The sequence below is a fragment of the Lithobates pipiens genome, unplaced genomic scaffold (genome assembly GCF_037356315.1).
Source record: "Lithobates pipiens isolate NorthernLeopardFrog02 unplaced genomic scaffold, aLitPip1_a1.2 Scaffold_8, whole genome shotgun sequence".
Classification (NCBI taxonomy): Eukaryota; Metazoa; Chordata; class Amphibia; order Anura; family Ranidae; genus Lithobates; species Lithobates pipiens.
The window spans coordinates 634,591,664-634,615,067 of record NW_027507903.1 but is presented as its reverse complement, the minus strand read 5'-3'; the positions used below and the strand labels follow the sequence as shown (position 1 = coordinate 634,615,067).

The 23,404-nt window shown below is 45.9% G+C and overlaps 1 protein-coding gene across 1 annotated transcript in view; it reads left to right on the top strand.

The window, feature by feature from the left end:
* INCA1 (inhibitor of CDK, cyclin A1 interacting protein 1) overlaps window positions 1–18,185 on the top strand; it is a 51,154-nt gene extending 32,969 nt beyond the window's left edge. Inside the window, exons 5-6 of the mRNA XM_077470860.1 lie at window positions 4,660–4,843; window positions 17,352–18,185. Coding sequence (XP_077326986.1) covers window positions 4,660–4,843; window positions 17,352–17,456 — 289 coding nt within the window. The 3' untranslated portion in view covers window positions 17,457–18,185. The remainder of the gene's footprint in view (window positions 1–4,659; window positions 4,844–17,351) is intronic.
* The last annotated feature ends 5,219 nt before the right edge of the window (window positions 18,186–23,404 follow it).

Here is a 23,404-nt window from a genome sequence, read left to right as displayed (position 1 = left end):
GAGACACAGGGGAACACTGGGGGGGGAGCACACAGTGGGGCACTGTGGGGGGGGGGAGAGCACACAGTGGGACACTGTGGGGGGGAGCACACATGGGAACACTGGGGGGGAGCACACAGTGGGACACTGTGGGGGGAGCACACAGGGTAACACTGGGGGGTGAGCACACGGTGGGACACTGTGGGGGGGAGAGTACACAGGTGAACACTGGGGGAACACACAGGGGGACACTGTGGTGGGGGAGCACACAAGGGGAGCACACAGGGGGACACTGGGGGGACACACAGGGGAACACTGGGGGGAGCACAGGGGAACACACTGGGGGGGAGCACACAGGGGGACACTGGGGGGAACACACAGGGGAACACTGGGGGAAACACACAGGGGGATACTGTGGGGGGGAACACTGGGGGGAGAACACATGGGGACACACAGGGGAACACTGGGGGAGCACACAGGGGGACAAACGGGGGGAACACACAGGGGAACACTGTGGGGGGGGGACACACAGGGGAACATTGGGGGTGGACATACAAGGGAACACTGGGGGAGGCACACAGGGGAACACTGAGGGGGAGAGCATACAGGGGGGACAGTGTGGGGAGGAAGGAGAGAACACTGAAGTGTGGCCCAGGCCCCATACATCTGTACTACAGTGCCCCCTCCCTCCGATGGCGGCCCTCCATTAAAAAAAGTTTCACTTACCCCGGTCTACCGATGCCTGAATAATACCGCTAACGGCGCACTTCTCCCCGCCGGCCCCTCCTCTCTTCTCGTCCGTCCTAGGAGATGCCGCGTACAGTGCAAGCACCTGCGACAGACGGGAGGGAAGGATGGGCCGATGGGGAGCAGCGCTCCATTAGCGGTATTATTACAGCTGCTTCAAGGGGCCTCTCGTTGGGCCGGGCACGGGCCCCTAATGGCACCGGGCCCTCGGACGGCGACCGAATGACCGATGGGTCAGTCCGCCCCTGCTTCCACTATTACCAATGCTGGGACACTATTCCTCCCACTGACACAAATGTTAGGCCACTATTCCTCCCACTGATGCCAACAATAAGGCACTAAATCTCCCACTGACATGATGGGGCACTATTTCCCCTACTGACACCAATCATGGAGCATTATTCCTTCAATTGACACAAACAATAGGGCATTATTCCTCCCACCTATACCAATGATGGGACACTATTCCTTCCGCTGACACCAATGATGGAACACTATTCCTCCCACTGACACCAATGATGGGACACTATTCCTCCCACTGACAGCAATGATGGGACACTATTCCTCCCACTGACACCAATGATGGGACACTATTCCTCCCACTGACACCAATGATGGGGCACTATTCCTCCCACTGACACCAATGATGGGACACTATTCCTCCCACTGACAGCAATGATGGGACACTATTCCTCCCACTGACAGCAATGATGGGGCACTATTCCTCCCACTGACACCAATGATGGGACACTATTCCTCCCACTGACACCAATGATGGGGCACTATTCCTCCCACTGACACCAATGATTGGGTCTATTCCTTCCACTGACACCAATGATTGGGTCTATTCCTTCCACTGATCACAATCACGGGGCATTATACTTCCCATTAATACCAATTATGGGGCACTAGTCTGCCTTCTACAAACCACAGGCACTATGTATTTTTTTACTCACAATGACCACCAAGCCTGGGTAATTTTTTACTGCCACTGGCCACAGTACGGCCCCTCTAAAGTCTGAAGGACTGTAAGCTGGCCCTTTGTTTATAAGGTTTGGAGACCCCTGCCATAGAGGGAGTGGATGTAGATAAAGTAGATAAAGAGCCTGGTTCCTTATCATCACTCCATCCTGACCACTCCAAAGCAATATTTAAAGTATGTTTGTAGCATGAAGTGCCTTTGGAGTTACTCAATACTTTAGGATTTCTTATTCTATTGTGTGTTGTAGTGGAGTAAAGAGATTTATTGAGCCTTCAGATTTCAAGCAACCAGTTTTGACAGGATGTGCCTGGAGGGTAAAGGGAAAAAGACAGCTGTGAATAACATGGCGCCATTTAGTAGGCACACCTGGTTAACGGAAGCCAGAAGAACTTTGTTTTGGATTTTTTTTTGATGGTATGCACATATAGAAAGGAGTATATATTGTGCAAAGGTTTTAGGCTGGTGCAAGGAAAACCTGCAAAATAAGAATGCTTTCAAAAATATAAATGATAATTTTCTTTTTTTTTTATCAATTTACAAAATGCAAAGTGAGCAAACAGAAGAAAAATCTGAGTCAAGTCAATATTTGGTGTGACCACTGTGGCAGCACGCAGGTAAAATCACCTGGTTGTATTCAGGATGGGAAATATGTGTGTCCTAGATTCAGGCTTTATGCAGACTTTTACAATTAGAGGGGAAGAGTTAATGAGCCCAGCTGAAGTAAGTGGGCTCATTAAGACCTCTACAAAAAACCCCAGCATGCATAGGGAGATGCTCCATCCTGGAACCAGTTTTGTGTGTATAGACTGGGGAGTCTGAGATCTGTTCTGTGCGGTGAGTTAACGCCTGTGTGGCAAACCCCTACAATAGAGACAGGGACTGGGGCAGCACAAGGCTGCACCCAGTTGTTAGACAGGGAGTCTACGTGTGTAGTTAGAGGTCAAGCTGACCAGGATTTATTTTCTTGTTTTATTTTGTTTGGCTGTTATATGTATCACTGCATGTAGCCTAAATAAACCGGATCTTTTGTTTTTTGCACCTACACCGCTGTCTGCTGTGCCTGACTTTGTGTTGTGAACCCATCCAGGGGGACACACACACCCGCTACCGAGCGAACCCCCTCACACCACCGTTTGCTGCATACCAACATCAATTCTTCTAGGTAGACTAATGCCGCGTAGACACGACCAGACTTTCCGGCAGAAAAGGTCAGACGGTCTTCCCGACTGAGTTCTGACGGACTTTCAACGGAGTTACAACGGACTTCCGAACTAACGGACTTGCCCACACACGAAAAGGACCAAAGTTTGTTCGTTTTGACCGTGATGACGTACGACGGGACTAGAAAAGGAAGTTCAATAGCCAGTAGCCAATAGCTGCCCTTGCGTCATATTTGGTCCTTCGGACCAGCATACAGACAAACGGTTTTCCCGAAAATTGATTCCGTCAGACAGATTTGAAACATGTTCTACTTCTAGGTCCGTCTGAATTTTTGAAGAAAAAAGTCAGATGAAGCCCACACACGACCGTAATATCCAACGAAATGATTCCGTCTGACCTTTTCTGCCGGAAAGTTTGGTCGTGTGTACGCAGCACTACACACAGTTTTTGAAGGAACTCGGCAGGTAGGTTGTTTCATACATCTTGGAAAACAAAGCACGGTTCTTCTGTGGATGCCGGCTGCCTCAAATCCTTTTGTCTCTTTATGTAATCCCAGACAGGCTCCATGATGGTGACATCAGGGCTCTGTGGGGGCCAAACCATCACTTCCAGGACCTCTTGTTCTTCGGTACAATGAAGATAGTTCTTAATGACATTGGCTGCATGTTTGGGGTCGTTGTCCTAAAGCAGAATAAATTTGGGGCCAATCACACAACTCCCTATTGGTCTGGCATGATGGATAAGTATCTGCCTATATTTCTTAGCATTGAGGACACCATTTATTGGGCAATGTTGAGGAGCGTAGGTGCAATGGTTGGCCAAGGAAACTTAATGCAGCAGATGAAAGACACATCTTGCTTACTTCCCCTCCACAGCCGGAGATGTCCAGCAGTGCCCTCAGCACAGAACTGGAGGAAACCAGTACACCGATCTACTGTCCAGAGAAGTCTGTCTAGAAGTCTGTCCAGAAGTGGTCTTCATGGAAGAATTGCAACTAAAAAGCCATCATATCTCCGATGTGGAAACACAGCTAATTGACTCAACTATGTAGGAAAACATAGGAACTGGGGTGCACAAAAATGGCAGCAGGTGCTCTGGACTGATGAGTCAAATGTGAAATATTTGGCTGTAGTAGGAGGCAGTTTTTTGGTGAAGGGCTGGAGAGCGGTACAATAATGAGTTGTCTGCAGCCAACTGTGAAGCATGGTGGTCCCCTGCAAGTTTGGGGCTGCATTTCTACAAATGAAGTTGGGGATTTGGTCAGGCTCAACAATGTCCTCAATGCTGAGAAATATAGGCAGATACGTATTCATCATGCCACACCATCAGGGGTAGTGTGTGATTGGCCCCAAATGTATTCTGCAGCAGGCCAACGACCCCAAATATACAGCCAATGTCATTAAGAGCTATCTTCAAGAACAAGGAATCCTGAAAGTGATGGTTTGGCCCCAACAGAGACCTAATCTCAACAACATGGAATCTCTCTGCGATTACATAAAGATACAGAAGGATCTGAGGCAGCCAACATCCACAGATTTTGCTTAGTTCACAAAGGTGTTATGAACAACCTACCTGAGTTCCTTCAAAAACTGTGCGCAGGTCTACCTAGAAGGACTGAAGGCAAAGGGTGGTCACCTCAAATATTGATTTGATTTGGATTTCTCTAGTGTTCATATAATAATATAATATATAACGTAGATTGAGACATTGGATGCACATCTGTGACCATTTATGAACTGTTCCAAGATCACACTTGCCATCTTATGCCACCCGACCCTTTTCACTCACAGGTTGAAGTCCATGACATGGGGAAGCCGCAGCATTCCTGAGTTGGAGGGGAAGGAAGAGATGCGTATGGAGTTGACCAGTATGGAACCCCGCCAGGAAACTTTTGCTGATTTCTTTGAGATGTGTCAGAGTGGAAGGCAGGACAGCCCCTTCCTGGACTTATCGCCACAAAGCTCCACAAGTGGGGTAAGAGCATCCTCATTGGTCTGAAGGAATCTCCAATCTTTTCACACTGAGCGTAGCTGACTTCATAAGGTCATATACCTTACTCCAAAGACATGCAGGTAGGTTAATTGGCTTCTGTCCAAAATTGTCCATAGAATATGAATGGGGACCTTGGATTGTGGCTCCTTGAGGGTAGGGACTGATGTGAGTGTGCAATGTACTGTACAGGGATAGGATAATTGTAGACACTCACTCAGGTTGAACTGGATGGACTGGTGTCTTTATTCAACCTTACTAACTATGAAACTATGAAACCTTAAAGGTAACCTGCTAGGTTGGCTATTGTGGGTCCAGATGAGGCTTCCTGCAAGGTGCACATCTCATGCCTCTGTACTGGCACTGTTTCCAAGGGGCAGCTGTCAGCACCGGATTGAAGCCTAGACTGCAACCTTCAAACATCCATCCTAACAGATTCTCTTAAACTCACCACACACATTATAATCTGATTGAACAATTTCAACCAACTGGTGCAAGCTCCTGCCTGATTGGCTACAGATGGATTACATAGATTAGGTAGGTCCTCAAAGTTTCATAGTTTTAGTAAATCTAATGCAACCTTCTACACAGTTTAAGGTTAAACCTCTTTTCTTCTAATTTTAATGAGTCGCCACGAGTCATGTTAAACTCCCTTCTGCGGAAAAGTTTTATCCCTATTGTGGGGTCACCAGTACGGTATTTGTAAATTGAAATCATATCCCCTCTCAAGCATTTCTTCTCCAGAGAGAACAAGTTCAGTGCTTGTAACCTTTCTTCATAACTAATATCCTCCAGACCCTATATTAGCTTTGTTGCCCTTCTTTGTACTCGCTCCAATTTCCAGTACATCCTTCCTGAGGACTGGTACCCAGAACTGGACAGCATACTCTAGGTGAGGCCGGACCAGAGTCTTGTAGATTGGGAGAATTACCGCTTTATCTCTGGAGTTAATCCCTTTTTAATGCATATCAATATTCAGTTTGCTTTGTTAGGACTAGCAGCAGCTTGGCATTGCATGCCATTGCTGAGCCTATCATCTACTAGGACCCCCAGGTCGTTTTCCATCCTAAATTCCCCCAGTGGTTCTCCCCCCAGTGTGTAGATTGCATTCATATTTTTGCCACCCAAATGCAATAGTTTACATTTTTTAACATTAAACCTCATCTGCCATGTAGTTGCCCACCCCATTAATTTGTTCAGATCTACTTGCAAGGTTTCCACATCCTGCGGAGAAGTTATTGTCATAAATTGTACGGTCAGGTTGTAACATGTATGGTGACCCTAAAGAAGCGCTCCACGTAAAATGTTAGTTTATGGATGCATTCAGTTTTAGCTCCTTCTGAAAATCAGAGTTGCCTGGCTATTCCAACACTTTGGCTCCTGTACTTTCTGAATTGACAATCTGAAACACGTATGTAGATCAAGCGTGTAGCCTTCACCTGTCCCAGGCTTGTTCTAGGTTTCCTCTAAAGTGAATTTGTAGCAGGATGTAAGATAAATCAAAGAACCCAGAGGTGCCTTCACATATCTTCAGTGATACTCCACAGTTCTTGAGGCCCCCACATCACATGGTGCTCCATAATGAAATACTGGAAAAGACTCACTTCATTTAGACATTTTTGAATGAACCCACCCCCTCTTTTCCATTGGGCAGGAAGGGGAAAACCTGTGTATAGCCACAAGGGTAGGCAACCACAGAGAGGTGGAGATATCCCTTAAAAAAATAGAAGAAACCAAAGATCATGGGAAGGGGTGGGGGATGTTGAGGTTTGGTCAGCATTTTAAAGGGGAATGTCCAAATTAAAGTGGGTAAGTGTGGTAGGGTGATAAGATAAGTTATGCATTGGTGGTCAGTGTGCCCACCAACCAAGTACTGCTCTCTTTACATTGGTGGTCAGTTTGGGGTCCCAGTAACATCCCTTCTGACATTGATGGTCAGTGTGGGGTCCCAGTAACATCTCTTCTTTCATTGGTGGCCAGTGTGGGGTCCCAGTAACATCCCTTCTTACATTGGTGATCAGTGTGGAGCTCCAGTAACATCCCTTCTTACATTGGTGATCAGTGTGGAGTCCCAGTAACATTGCTTCTTACATTGGTGGCCAGTGTAGTAAGGTCTCAGTAACATCCCTTCATACACTGGTGGCCAGTGTAGTAAGGTCTCAGTAACATCCCTCCTTACATTGGTGGCCAGTGTAAGGTCTGAATAACATCCCTTCTTACATTGGTGGTCAGTGTGGAGTCTCAGTAACATCCCTTCTTACATTGGTGGCCAATGTGGATCCCCAGTAACATCCCTTCTTACACTGGTGGCCAGTGTAAGGTCTCAGAAACATCCCTTCTTACATTGGTGGCCAGTGTAAGGTCTCAGAAACATCCCTTCTTACATTGGTGGCCAGTGTAAGGTCTGAATAACATCCCTTCTTACATTGGTGGTCAGTGTGGAGTCTCAGTAACATCCCTTCTTACATTGGTGGCCAATGTGGATCCCCCAGTAACATCCCTTCTTACACTGGTGGCCAGTGTAGGGTTAAGAAACATCCCTTCTTACATTGGTGGCCAGTGTAAGGTCTCAGAAACATCCCTTCTTACATTGGTGGCCAGTGTAAGGTCTCAGTAACATCCCTTCTTACATTGGTTGCCAGTGTAAGGTCTCAGTAACATCCAGGTCTCAGTAACATCCCTTCTTACATTGGTGGCCAGTGTAAGGTCTCAGTAACATCCCTTCTTACATTGGTGGTCAGTGTGGAGTTTCAGTAACATCCCTTCTTACATTGGTGGCCAATGTGTTTTAAGATAATAGTGGTCTCTGGGGCAGATTCGCCGCAAGATCACTTTTATCGGCGGCGGGAGAGGGGGCCCCCCCTTCCGCCACAATCCGGTGCCCTCCATCACTTACCAGATCCGTCGGAAGTGATCGGATCCTTCGTGTGGCCTGACATGGAGACGAGTGAGGGGAAGATGGCCCCCACCCTTCTCCATATCATTGCAGGGAGGAAAGCGACATCAAAATGTCACTTCCGCTCATAGCTCTTAAAGGGCCTTTTTTTTTTCTTTTTTTTTAAATGCCAATTTTTTTTATTTGTTTTTATTGCATTTTAGTGTAAATATGAGATCTGAGGTCTTTTTGACCCCAGACCTCATATTTAACCACTTTCAGACCGGACCATTTTGCTGGTCAATGACCAGAGGTCTTTTTACACTTTGGCACTGCGCTGCTTTAACTGGTAATTGCGCGGTCATGCAATGTTGTACCCAAACAAAATTTGCGTCCTTTTCTTCCCACAAATAGAGCTTTCTTTTGATGGTATTTGATTGCCTCTGCAATTTTTATTTTTTGCGATATAAACGTAAAAAGACCGCAAATTTTGAAAAAAAATGATATTTTCTACTTTTTGTTATTAGAAAAATCCAATAAACTCAATTTTAGTCATACATTTAGGCCAAAATGTATTCAGCCACATGTCTTTGGTAAAAAAAAAGTCAATAATTGTATATTTATTGGTTTGCGCAAAAGTTGTCACATCTACAAACTAAGGTACGTTTTCTGGAATTTACGCAGCTTTTAGTTTACGACTGCCTATCTCATTTCTTGAGGTGCTAAAATGGCAGGGCAGTACAAAACCCCCCCAAATGACCCCATTTTGGAAAGTAGACCCCCTAAGGAAATTGATAAGAGGCATGTTGAGCCCATTGAATATTTTATTTTTTTGCCTCAAGCGATTGAATAATGACAAAAAAAAAATTTTTTTTTTTTTTTACACAAAGTTGTCACTAAATGATATATTGCTCACACATGCTATGGGCATATGTGAAATGACACCCCAAAATAAATTCTGCTGCTTCTCCTGAGTACGGGGATACCACATATGTGGGACTTTTTGGGAGCCTAGCCGCGTACGGGGCCCCGAAAACCAAGCACCGCCTTCAGGCTTTCTAAGGGCGTAAATTTTTGAGTTCACTTCTCACTACCTATTACAGTTTTGAAGACCATAAAATGCCAAGATGGCACAAAACCCCCACAAATGACCCCATTTTAGAAAGTAGACACCCCAAGCTATTTGCTGAGAGGCATGTTGAGTCCATGGAATATTTTATATTTTGCCACAAGTTGCGGGAAAATTACAAACTTTTTTTTTTTTTTTTTTTTTTCACAAAGTTGTCACTAAATGATATATTGCTCACGCATGCCATGGGCATATGTGAAATGACACCCCAAAATAAATTCTGCTGCTTCTCCTGAGTACGGGGATACCACATATGTGGGACTTTTTGGGAGCCTAGCCGCGTACGGGGCCCCGAAAACCAAGCACCGCCTTCAGGCTTTCTAAGGGCGTTACAGTTTTGAAGGCCATAAAATGCCAAGATGGCACAAACCCCCCCCAAATGACCCCATTTTGGAAAGTAGACACCCCTAAATTTAGGGGTACACTAGTGAGACTAGGTAATAAATGGTGGGTGCTCTGAAACTATAAAAAAATAACTAACCAACCAGCGTCACCTGTAACAGTTATATGGTGATCACTGGTGAAAGGGTTAACTAGGGGGCAATCAAGGGGCTTTATGCGGTAGTATATGGGGGTCCCTGGCGCTATAAAAAGCTGCGGCGAACCTAAATACCTACCTGCCTAACTAGCGTCACCTGTGACACTAATACAGCGATCAGAAAAACGATCGCTTATTAGGCTGGGTTCACACTGGAGCGATGCGGGAACGCCACTAATCCACGGCGGGTTCCCGCATCGCATGCCTCCCGGCGGCAGTTCACACTGCCCTATGCGAACTGCTGGGAGTGTCAGTGAAATGTTAATGACACCCCCAGATCAGTTCGCACATCGCAGTGCGATCTGCAAACTCGGATCGCATGGTGTGAACACCCATGCGATCCGATTCTGCTGCGGGCCAAAAAAAGGGTCCCGTGCGAATTTGCGGCGGGTGCGGCGGGTGCGGCGAATGGCTGAACTCGAATCGCACAGAGATCGGATGTGATTTGCACTGCAGTGCGGTGCGAATCACATTCGTTCTCATAAACCGCTGCAATGTGAACCCAGCCTTAGTGACACTGGCGACGGGGGGTGATCACGGGGTTAAACCTTTATTGGGGGGGTTAGGGGGGTACCTTAGAACTAAAGGGGGCTAACCCTAACTGCCCTAACAGTTATTACAGTCACAAATGACACCCGCCGGGTGATCAGGGGGTTAAACCTTTATTAGGTAATAAATGGCGGGTGCCCTGAAACTATAAAAAAATAACTAACCAACCAGCGTCACCTGTAACAGTTATATGGTGATCACTGGTGAAAGGGTTAACTAGGGGGCAATCAGGGGGCTTTATGCGGTAGTATATGGGGGTCCCTGGCGCTATAAAAAGCTGCGGCGAACCTAAATACCTACCTGCCTAACTAGCGTCACCTGTGACACTAATAGGGCGATCAGAAAAATGATCGCTTATTAGGCTGGGTTCACACTGGAGCGATGCGGGAACGCCACTAATCCACGGCGGGTTCCCGCATCGCATGCCTCCCGGCGGCAGTTCACACTGCCCTATGCGAACTGCTGAGAGTGTCAGTGAAATGTTAATGACACCCCCAGATCAGTTCGCACATCGCAGTGCGATCTGCAAACTCGGATCGCATGGTGTGAACACCCATGCGATCCGATTCTGCTGCGGGCCAAAAAAAGGGTCCCGTGCGAATTTGCGGCGGGTGCGGCGAATGGCTGAACTCGAATCGCACAGAGATCGGATGTAATTTGCACTGCAGTGCGGTGCGAATCACATTCGTTCTCATAAACCGCTGCAATGTGAACCCAGCCTTAGTGACACTGGCGACGGGGGGTGATCACGGGGTTAAACCTTTATTGGGGGGGTTAGGGGGGTACATTAGAACTAAAGAGGGCTAACCCTAACTGCCCTAACAGTTATTACAGTCACAAATGACACCAATGCAAAAAAATAAAATAAAAAATAAAAATAAAAAAATAATGACATTGGTGTCACTGTGACTGGGGGGCAGGGGTAATTGGGGGGGTGATGGGGGGGGTGTGAGTGTGCCTGGCATGTTCTACTGTGTAGTGACGTGTTGGTGCAACTCACCGATGCTCTCTCCTCGGTGTCGGAACGAAAAATACCGACACGGAGGAGAGAATACATCACTTCCTCTCCTGTGTTTACATTACAGGAGAGGAAGTGATGTCACCAACGATTCCTATTCGTCGGGAGCGATCGCGAGGGGGTGGCCATGAACGAATGGCCGCCCCCTCGTCCGGGATCGCTCCCGCACGAATACCGACCGCCGCAGGCACCGGGCGGGGGCCCGATCGGGCCCCCGACCCGCGGGAAGGCAGGGACGTACATGTACGCCCATATGCCTGCCCGTGCCATGCTGTCGACGTACATCGTCGTGCGGCGGTCGGGAAGTGGTTAAGAGGACCTGACATGTTTACATTCCATGTAATAGGAATAAAAATGACACAATTTCTTTGAAAAAAAAAAAAGGTAAAATAAATAAGAATACATTTTTTTCTTTTTTTAAAGCGCCCCGTCCCGCCGAGCTTGCGTGCAGAAACAAATGCATATGTGAGTAGCTCCCGCATATGAAAACGGTGTTCACACATATGAGGTATCACCATGATCAGAAGAGCGAGAACAATAATTCTAGCCTTAGACTTCCTCTGTAACTTAAAACAAGCAACCTGTAGAATTTTTTAAACATCGCCTATGGACATTTTTAAGAGTAAAATCCATTCCACAAGCGGGCGCAATTTCGAAGCCTGTCATGTTAGGTTAGGTATCAATTTACTCGGTGTAACATTATCTTTCACACTATAAAAAAATTGGGCTATCTTTACTGTTGTCTTATTTTTTTATTCAAAAAAAGTGTATTTTTTCCCAAAAAAAGTGCACTTGTGTAGCGCCAGCTCCTGAAGAGCACGCGCTATATGGTTTTTGAAATTTAATGTAACCCTTTAACCGCAGTTTGGTTTGGGTTTTATTACTCTAAATTTTGACCTCAGCATCAGTCTGACTGGGCTGAAGGGTGTTCTGCCTGTCAATGGGTGGCGCTGTCTCTTTTGCCAGGTATTGAACCACAGTCTAGTTGGGTGCATTAAGGTTATTCTCTCTCGGAACCAGCCCAGTGGGGGTGTCACTCTTGCTGTGCCTTCTGGGAGAGGGTACTTAAGATGCGGATGTCACGTGCTTTGGGTTTCCGGTTCAGAAGTATGTTCTGATTGCATGGTCCTGGTCCTCCTGACCAGCCCCCAGGACTTTCATGGACTGGGGTGCGGATCTACCCGCCTTCATGTCTCGGGGCTGGTTAGCCTGAGGCGAGGAAACTGAAAGAAGGATTCGGAGGTGGTCCGGTGCCGTCTCGGTTAGTGGAGAGGCCCAGCTACTGTGAAGTTATCCAGGGGAGGACTCTTCGGGAGAAGGCCAGGCAAAGGTTGGCTTCTCAACAAGAGCCTGGACAAGCTGAAGGACCCAAGTGAATCCAATCTCGTGCGGTATCGCCGGACCGGCTGCAAGATACTGGTACCACACGAGTGTTCTACAAGTTTCAAGTTTCCTTTACATGTTCTATAACAAAGTCTGTGGCAGAGACTTGTTCCTGACTCAAACACCCTGTTGGCTGCTAGGCCTGGTGAGAGAAGGACTATCCAATTAGGGTGAGGATCCAGCTGTGAATGGCTATTCTCTGGATTTATTCAAAGTAAGAGAGTTATTCTGACTTTGATACTAAGAGTACCTGGACTTTTCACCAAAATCCTCTGATCCTTTACTGAGAGACTGTTTGTTTAACTACTTTCTGCAAATAAAAATCCCTTCAAGTGGATCTGTCGTCAGCCTCTGCAGTTTTTGGGCCATCTACCTCGGTAAACCCCTAGACGCATACGAGGAGAAGAAGGTAACGGTAAGCCCAATAAAATCAGCTGCTCCTTCAGGGGTCAGTGCTACACTGGTAAGACCACTGCTCAAATATGGTGTGACAGAAATTATTGCAACGACCGCCATTTTCTTCTCTAGGGTGTTAGAATTTTTTTTTATAATGTTTGGGGGTTCTAAGTAATTTTCTAGCAAAAAAAAAAAAAGAATTTTTCAACTTGTAAACAACACATCTCAGAAAGAGGCTCGGTCCTTAAAGTGGTTGTAAACCCTTACAAACCACTTTGACCTACAGGTAAGCCTAGATTAAGGCTTACCTGTAGGTCCAAGAAATATCTCCTAAACCTACACGGTTTAGGAGATATTTGCCAAAAGACAGGCACTGTGGCGGGAGTGACGTCATCGCGGCTCCGTCCAATGACAGCGCCGGAGCACCGAGACCCACCAAGAAGACTTTGCTGGCTCCTGTGTCAGGTAAGTGACACATAATGGACTACTAAGCGATGCATAGTAGTCCATTATGCTTTACCTTTGCAGGGAATCAAAGAGGAAGTAAACCCATCAGGGTTTACTTCCTCTTTAGGTGGTCAATTAACCATATTTGTTGGTTAATACTCCATTAAGGAGATGTGGCAGGGGGGCGTGTCCTATGCCTACATACATTTGTGATTAGGTGTCCCTCATTCCCATCTCGAAGTGTTGGGATGTGTGCATCCTAGCAGCTGTGCAGGCAATCCAATTTATGTCAATCGGGATGCTGCGGGCTGCATTAAAGAGGAAGTAAACCCTGATGGGTTTACTTCCTCTTTGATTCCCTCCAAAGGTAAAGCATAATGGACTACTATGCATCGCATAGTAGTCCATTATGTGTCACTTACCTGACACAGGAGCCAGCGAGGCCACCGCTGTCCCCTGTAGTCCGGAGCATCCATCTTCTCAGTGGGTCTCGCTGCTCCGCCGCTGTCATTCAGCGAAGCCGCGATTGTCATTCAGCGAAGCCGCGATTACATCACTCCCGCCCATGCGCACGGGGGCCGCCACTCGCGGCATATCGCCGTTGACAGCGGTGCCTGTGTTTTGGCAAATATCTCCTAAACCGTGTAGGTTTAGGAGATATTTCTTGGACCTACAGGTAAGCCTTAATCTAGGCTTACCTGTAGGTCAAAGTTGGTTGTAAGGGTTTACAATCACTTTAACACAGCTGCTGTTCCCAATTTGACATCTTCCAATGCGTGTCCCCGGACTCCAACATTGTGAGTTTGGGGACACACGCACCTGCATGGATATAAGATTGGGAGCAGCGGCTGTGTTGTCCATGCAGCCGCTGCACCCCAATTGACATCAATGGAACTGCCTGCATGAGGATGCACGGGAACACGCGGGTGCGGGGTAAAAACGCAGCCTTACGCTGTAGTACACTCCTTGTGAGCAAGGCCTAAATCTCCTCAGCTGGGACACCCAGAAAGCCATAAAAGCCTAACCCTTTGACGCTTCCATTTAAAACTATTGCTGAGAGATGGTTTAACTAGGGATGCACCAATACCATTTTTTTTTTTATAATGAGTACAAGTACCGATACTGTTTTTTTTTTTTATTCCTACCGCAACTGTTTTGTTTTAACTTCAGCTGTCAGCAATGGTATAAAGCAGTGAAAAGTTATTTACAAATGAAATAAAATAGATTATTTTTTTTTTAATTAGCGCTTTTTCAATGTGAAATGTGTAAATATATGTTAATATATATGTGTAAAAATATTCACTAACAAAGCAGACAAGAAAAAAAGTTTTAATTGTTTATCGTTTATAAAGTAGACGCGAACAAAAGAAAAAAAAGCAGGAAAATAATAATTAAATGGAGGAGAATAGGGAGTTAATTAAGGCTGATTAGAGTAAATGAAGCGTTATTAAGTGGTTAAGCAGAGGAACTTTTTGATCTGCAGATGAAGACACAGAACAATACAAAAAGAAACAATGTTTCTTTTTATTTTAGTGTTTCAGGGCTGAGCAATGTTGTTAATAAACATTGCCGGCTGCTTTTTTTTTTTTTTTTTGACAGCTCCAATTACCGGACTTCTTTAACACAGGGGAAACCCACTGACAGCTCAAAGAGCCGAGCCTGAAAGTATCGGTTTCATGTATCGGTGCATTTGCACGAGTACTAGACATGTGCGCCATCAATAAATTAGTTTCGTTTCATTCTGTATTAGCCGTTAATTCGTATTTCGTAATTCGTGTCCGAAAATTTAATTTGGATTCGTACGAAATACGAATTTTCGTTAGGTTCGTTAACTTTTCCTAACAATTACGAACGTTTGGTATGATGAATTTAAAAAGCAAAAAATACTTTTCTCAATATGCCAGTCGTCGACTCATTATGTTCATTATGAGGGGCACCCACCATCCCTGTGCTGTGCTGACTTCCTCCTGGGTTTGTACCCCTGCTGTGCGCATTATGAGGGGCTCCCCCCATCCCTGTGCTGTGCTCATTATGAGGGGCTCCCCCATCCCTGTGCTGTGCTCATTATAAGGGGCTCTCCCCATCCCTGTGCTGTGCTCATTATGAGGGACTCCCCCCATCCCTGTGCTGTGCTCATTATGAGGCGCTCCCCCCATCCCTGTGCTGCTGTGCTCATTATGAGGGGCTCCCCCATCCCTGTGCTGTGCTCATTATGAGGGGCTCCCCCCATTCCCTGTGCTGTGCTCATTATGAGGGGCTCCCCCCCATCCCTGTGCTGTGCTCATTATGAGGGACTCCCCCCATCCCTGTGCTGTGCTCATTATGAGGGGCTCCCACCATCCCTGTGCTGTGCTCATTATGAGGGGCTCCCCCCATCCCTGTGCTGCTGTGCTCATTATGAGGGGCTCCCCCATCCCTGTGCTGTGCTCATTACGAGGGGCTCCCCCCATTCCCTGTGCTGTGCTCATTATGAGGGGCTCCCCCCCCATCCCTGTGCTGTGCTCATTATGAGGGACTCCCCCCATCCCTGTGCTGTGCTCATTATGAGGGGCTCCCACCATCCCTGTGCTGTGCTCATTATAAGGGGCTCTCCCCATCCCTGTGCTGTGCTCATTATGAGGGACTCCCCCCATCCCTGTGCTGTGCTCATTATGAGGGACTCCCCCCATCCCTGTGCTGTGCTCATTATGAGGGGCTCCCCCATCCCTGTGCTGTGCTCATTACGAGGGGCTCCCCCCATTCCCTGTGCTGTGCTCATTATGAGGGGCTCCCCCCATTCCCTGTGCTGTGCTCATTATGAGGGGCTCCCACCATCCCTGTGCTGTGCTGACTTCCTGGGTTTTTAACTTCATCATAACGAATAATCGTAATTATTACGACAATATTAAAACGATATTAACGAACATTCTGATTTTGTCCAATTCTGAATCTCCCATCGACTACCTGTACCAGACTCCCACTCCCATATTAAAAAAGGTAATTTTCCCAACCCTCACTCAGCAGCAGAAGAAAACCTCTGATTGGTCAACAAAACACCAGTCACGTTTCCGTGACGTTTCCTCAACGAAATTTCGTATATACAATTCAGAAGGATAGAAATTCGTATTTCAAATGCTTCCGAATGTACGAATTTTCCTGCACATGTCTAACGAGTACTGATAAAATGTGAGAAAAATATAGCTCTACACTGTGAAAGAGAGAGGAGCAGCTACACATAAATGTGACAACAATTCATAATAGACAATGGGTGAATATGTAGCTCTAATATAATCAAACAGTAAAATAAGGATAACGTTTTTTTTTAACTGTGAAAAAATGTGTGAATGAGTCCAAACTAAATAAATATAAGGACAGTGAATAAGTTCCAAATAGGTCAGTCCAACCAAATGGAAGTTCCACCCAAACTGGAAATGGGGTAACAGCTGAAATGGTATAACATCCGTGGAGCATAAATATCCCTACCCTTACCAGATCCAATGGATCTGGATGCCAGCAGCAACAGGTCAGATCTGCATGGATAGCACGATCGACGGTTCAGCAGAGATGACCCAGGGGGTCCTCAGAAGCCAGGAAATCTCTTGATGGAGTCGCGTTAGCAGAGACGGCACATGGACCATGGATGACCAGATGGAACAGTCAAGCAGGAAGATGGAACATATATATGCAAAAAAGGGAAAGCACTTCGGATGATGCAGGTAAAAAACAAATGGGTTTTGTATTTCCATAAAAACTGGTTAACAAGTAAAAAATTTGATCACAGATAAAAGAAAAGGGCAATATGAGGAGTGGAGAAACCAAGCCCTATGCGTTTCGTCCTAGAGGGACTTCAACTGGGGCATCGTCGATACAGTTTGGGGGGAACTTCCATTTGGTTGGACTGACCTATTTGGAACTTATTCACTGTCCTTATATTTATTTAGTTGGGACTCATTCACACATTTTCTCCCAGTTTAAAAAAAAGTTATCCTTATTTTACTGTTTGATTATATTAGCGCTACATTTTCACGCATTAACGAGTACTGATACTTGCGTAAATACTCTGTATCGGCACCTATACTAGCATTGGTGCAACCCTAGTTGTAACACAAAAAAAAATGGATTAAGATGATGGATATGGTGACCAAGGCCAGTGACAATTTCCTCTCATTTCCCCCGCAGGTGGTATTTCCATGGATGACCCCCAAGGACGACTTCAGCTTCTGCGTCCTGGACCACAGCGGTGAAGGGTGGCGGGGAGTCGGCAATATCTTCTTTCAGGATTAACCCCCCCCTTGGCGCCGCGCAGACACATATTTGCGTGGATACAGCCATGATGAGCGTTACCGGCGGTGGCTAACGGAAATATCCTGGTAGCTACTTGAGATCAAGGAGCTTCCTGGTCATGTGACCACCGTGACAGCCATTCATGGTGGTCACATGATCAGAAACCCTACCTTGCCTCCTGGCATCATAAACCAAGGGCCCCACCTGGCTCCAAGGGGTTATTAATGAGATACATCACTCAGCTCAGAATTAGTGGAAGTCATGCTGAAAAAGAACAGAGCAGACCCGTCAGATGTTCTACTTACACACACACAGGAAATGACTGCAGTGCGCCCCCTGCTGTTTCCTGGACTGTCTGACCTTTTTTCTTTTTTCCTTGTTGTTTGGGATTGTTCGCCCCATGATACTTGTGTGTTATAGATTTCATTCTTAAAAGCAAACCCTTCTCCGCACTGAACACACTAAATCCCCCTGTGAAAGAAAAATGTGCTTGATAAATGCAAGTGAAAATAGAAATAAATATGTGTCAGTTCACTGCCACCACTATACACCCCATATGCAAAATTCCCTAAAAAGTAACCAAGAAAAAACGAGTTATTAGTAGAGCTAAAAAAAAAAAATGCACATAAAGTTATAAACAACTCTATATTTATCTATACAAAAACGTGTATGTAATAAATAAAGTTTTAAAAAACACCATTGTGGATTAGTGAGTCCAGTGATATATAGTGAGCAATAAAAGTCCAAATGTAAATAAAATAGCATAAATGTCTTTTTTCACCACACCAAGTGTGTTCACACTGTACAGATTCCTTCTACCAAACAATATTGACTGTCGTTTCCCAGACGGGCAACATGCACTTGTATTCCACTAGAACATGCAGGGGGTCCCCGAGTTACGAACCTCCGACTTGCGAACTCCTACTTATGAACGGCAGGTGGAGCCGGCGGGCACATCAGAAAACATCGGAAAACGCCGTTCTGCGCATGCGTGTCCGAATTACGAACAAATCCGACTTAGGAACAAACAGGCAGTCCTTAACCCGTTCGCAACTCGGGGACCCCCTGTATCTCACCACAAAGTTTCTTGTCACAAAAATTTCCGCATAGCTCGATATCCAATAAGCAGAGGTGACACCACACACTAACAGATACTGCGATCTCATCAAAGCACTCAGCCAACGGTATAGACCCGACTTCAGTACCGTCACCACCGCCAATCACTCTTACTAGACATGTGCAATTCGTTTAGTTCCGAATTCGTTTGTTATATTTTCGAATCTACCAATTTTTCAATTTCCGAAATTTCAAATTTCCCGATTTCCACATCTTCGGAAATTTTGAATTTTTTGGAAATTCTAAAATTCTAAATTTCCCGAAATTTCTAATTTCCGAAGTTTCAAATTTCCAAAAATCCAAATTTTCAAACTTCCGAATTTTCAAACTTCCGAATTTTCAAATTTCCAAATTTTCAAAAATTCTAAATTTCAGAAATTTGAAATTTCGGAAATTCTTATGCTGCGTACACATGAGCGGAATGTCAGACAGAAAAAGTCAGACGGAATCTTTTCATCGTATATTCCGATCGTGTGTTGGCCTCCTCTGACTTTTTTTTACAAAAATTCTGACGGACCTAGAAATAGAAAATGTTTTACATTTTTTCCGACGGAACCAATTCGTATCGGGAAAATCTCTTGTTTGTATGCTGTTCCGATTGGACCAAAAATCACGCATGCTCTGAAGCAAGTACGAGACGGAAGCTATTGGCTACTGGCTATTGAACTTCCTTTTTCTAGTCGCGTTGTACATGTTGAACGTCACCAAGTTCTTAACGATTGGACTTTGTTGTGACTGTGTGTACGCAAAACAGTTTCAGCGGAACTCCGTCGGAAAAACCTTCGGAGTTTATTCCGGCGGGAAAACCGGTCATGTGTACGCGGCATAAGTTTTTCGGAAATTCTAAATTTCGGAAATTCTAAATTTTGGAAATTCTAAATTTTGGAAATTAGGAAATGCGAATATTTGAAATTTCATAAATTTGAACATTCAAAAATTTGGAAATGTCAAAATCCAAAAATAAGAATGAAAATCTGAAAATTCAAACGAATGAAAATCTGAAAATATACAAAAACCCGAAAATCTGAAATAACTTCACCCCAAGTCTGGAAAGGAGTACCGGGGCTGTGCGCGCGGCCTGGCGACCAGCCAACCCCTGTGGGCCTGTGACTTGGTGAAGGTAGTAAGAGTTAGACACTGACTTTTTTGCTTTTTTTGGAAATTCGAAAATTCAGAAATCAAAATTTGGATTTTCAAATTTCAGAATTTCAGAATCTTCGAATTACCGAATTTTCTGAATTCAGAAATTCAAAATTTGAAAATCCAAAAATTCGAAAATCTGAAAAAAAGAAAGAAAATCAGTAAAATATGAAATAATAACTAAGTAATAATAACTAACTATTTAATTATAGGTATTGGAATTTCCTTTCAAATTTGGCTGTTAGTGAACGTAACAAGTACGAATTTATCTGAAGTTATGAATTATCTGAAATTACGAATGTCGCATCTAAACTAATTGAACGTAACAATCTAATAATAATAAATAACAATAATAATAATAAAATCTTATTATTATTATTATTTCTTATTAATTTGTTCCATTCCATTTGTTTAGATGTAGCATTCGTTATTTCGTATAATTCGTAACTTCAGATAAATTTGTATTTGTTACGTTCACTAACAGCCAAATTTGAAAGGAAATTCCAATACCTATGATTTAATAGTTAGTTATTATCAGTTAGTTATTATTTCGAACTTTACTGGTTTTCTTTTTTTTTTCAGATTTTAGAATTTTTGGATTATCGAATTTCAGAATTTCCAAATTTTCGTATTCAGAAAATCCAAAAATTCGAAGATTCAGAAATTCGTAAATTCAGAGTTTCCGAAAACAAGCAAATAAATTAATGAAACTAAAACGAACAATTTTTTTTGTCAGTGTCTAACTCTTACTTCCTTCACCAAGTCACAGCCCCACAGGGGTTCGTTGGTCGCCAGGCCGTGCGCACAGCCCCCGTACTCCTTTCCTGATTTAGGGGGATGTAGTGCACTCAATCCTGGTCTTCCATGGAGGGTGTATAAGGGATCATAGTGGCAGAGTTTTTAAATCCCTATCCTGTCACAAGGCCATGCGCACAGCCTCAGTACTCCATTCGTGACTTAGGGGATGTAGCACACTCAATCCTGGACTTGCAAAGCTTACGATATGGGGATGACAAATGTCAAGGTTCCCTGGTCCCCCGGCACAGCCCCAGTACTCCTTTCCTGACTTAAGGTGCATAGCACGTTCAGTCCTGGACTAGCAAAGCTTGCAAAAAGGGAATGACAAGTGTCAAGGTGTTGCGGTTGCGCACAGCCCTGGTACTCCTTTCCTAACTAAAACCCCTTCACACTGCCAGCGGCCAAAGAAAGGGTTCAACGCGTCTGAAAAGCGTTGCTGCCAAAGCCCTTTGCAGGTGCTTTGGTGGTGGTCCCCATTTCAATTGGCAGGGGTGGTGGAGGAGTGGTGTATACAATGCTCCTCCACCTCCCCAAAGATGCTGCTTGCAGGACTTTTTCTAACGTCCTGCAAGCGCACCGCTCCAGTGTGAAAGCACTCAGGCTTTTACAATGGGGTTGCAGGGCAGGCGCTCTTTTTAGGCCTTTAGCCTAAAAAAAAGCTTCCAGTGTGAAAGGGGTCTTAGGGTAAGTAGCAATAATCCTAGACTTACAAAATTCAGCAAAATGGGGATGACAAATATCAAGGTGCTGTGGTCACCAGGCTGTACACACAGCCCTAGTACTCCTTTCCTGACTTAGGGTAAGTAGCGCACTCAGCCCTGCACTTCCATGGAGGGTGTATAAGGGACAGTAGTGTCAAAGCAATAATTTTGGGTCCCTATCCCGTCACAAGGCCATGTGCACAGCCCCAGTACTCCTTTCCTGGCTTGGGTAAGTAGCGCATTCAATCCTGGACTTACAAAATGGGGATGACAAGTGTCAAGGTTCCCTGGTCACCAGGCGGTGCGCACAGCCCCAGTACTCCTTTCCTGATTCAGTTTACAGTAAGTAGCACTAATTCTGGATTTACAAAATTCAGCAACATGGGGATGACGAGTGTCGAGGTTCCACAGCCTTAGTACTCCTTTTCTGACTTAGGGTATGTAGCGCACTCAGTCCTGGACTAGCCAATCGTGGAAAAAGGGGATGACAGGTGTCAAGGTTCCCTGGTTGCCAGGCGGTGCGCACAGCCCCAGTACTCCTTTCCCGACTTAGGGTAAGTAGCGCACTCAATCCTGGACTTACGTTTGCAAAAAGGGAATGACAGGTGTCAAGGTGCTGCGGCTGCCAAGCGGTGCGCACAGCCCCAGTACTCCTTTCCTGACTTAGTATAAGTAGAGAACTCAATCCTGGACCAGCAAATCTTGCAAAATGGGGGTGACAAGTGTCAAAGTTCCCTGGTTGTCAGGCGGTGCGCACAGCCCCAGTACTCCTTTCCCGACTTAGGGTAAGTAGCGCACTCAATCCTTGACTTACGTTTGCAAAAAGGGAATGACGGGTGTCAAGGTGCTGCGGCTGCCTGGAGGTGCGCACAGCCCTGGTACTCTGTTCCTGACTTGGTTTGGGGGGGATACAAAATTCAGCAACATGGGGATGATAAATGTCACAGTGCTGCGGTCACCAGGCTGTGCGCACAGCCCCAGTACTTCTTTCCTGATTTAGAGTAAGTAGCGCACTCAGCCCTTGGACTAACAAAGTTTGCAAAAAGGGAGGTGACAAGTGTCTAGGTGCTGCAGTTGTGCACAGCCCTAGTACTCCTTTCCTGACTTAGGGTAAGTAGCGCCCTCGGCCCTGGACCTCCATGGAGGGTGTATAAGGGACTGTAGTGGCACAGCAAGCATTTTGCGTCCCTATACTATCGCAAGGCTATGCGCACAGCCCCAGCACTCGTTTCCTGACTTAGGGTAAGTAGAGCACTCAAACCTGGACTTAAGTTTGCAAAAAGGGAATGATGGGTGTCAAGGTGCTGCGGCTGCCAGGAGGTGCGCACAGCCCCGGTACTCCTTTCCTGACTTTGGGGGGGGGGGGGGGGGGAAGCAGCAGCACACGCAATCCTGAACTTACAAAATTCAGCGAAATGAGGATGATGAGTGTCACGGTTCCCTGGTCGCCAGGCCATGCGCACAGCCCCAGGACTCCTTTCTTGATAAGGTAAGTAGGGTAGGGTAAGTAGCGCACTCAGCCCTGGATTTCCATGGAGGGTGTAGAAGGGACTGTAGTGGCAGAGCAAGCATTTTGGGTCCCTATCCTGTCGCAAGGCAATGCGCACAGCCAGGGCAGGACTTAGGGTGGTGGGGGCCCCTGGGCTTGATTCACTTTCTGGCCCTACCTTCTATACATTACCATATTTATCGGCGTATAACACGCACCCCAAGCTTAGGAGGGAATTTTAAGGAAAAAAAATAAAAATTTAAATGCCCATCAATGCAGCCTTATCAGTGTCCATCTGCAGCCTTGAAGTTTAAAAATGGGCTCTAGGGTCCTCTCGGAGGCTCTTGGCGGCTCTCTGGTCCTCCGGGAGGCTCTTGGCGGCTCTCAGGTCCTCTCGGCGGCTCTCGGGTCCTCTCTGAGGCTCTCGGTGGCTCTCAGGTCCTCTTGGCAGCTCTCGAGTACTCTCAGTCTCTGGCAGTCCCGAGCGGAGCTGAGTGTAGCCGAGTGTACTTTGCTCGGCTCACAGTTACACCCAGTCCCCGTGTTATGTCCATCATAGGGCAGGACTGGGCGTGACTGTGAGCGGAGCCGAGTACACTCAGCTATGTATCTTGGCGGGGCCCATGGGGCCCCTATTTGGTGGGGCCCATGGGCTTGAGCCCAGTCAAGCCCAATGGTAAGTCCTGCCCTGTGCACAGCCCCGG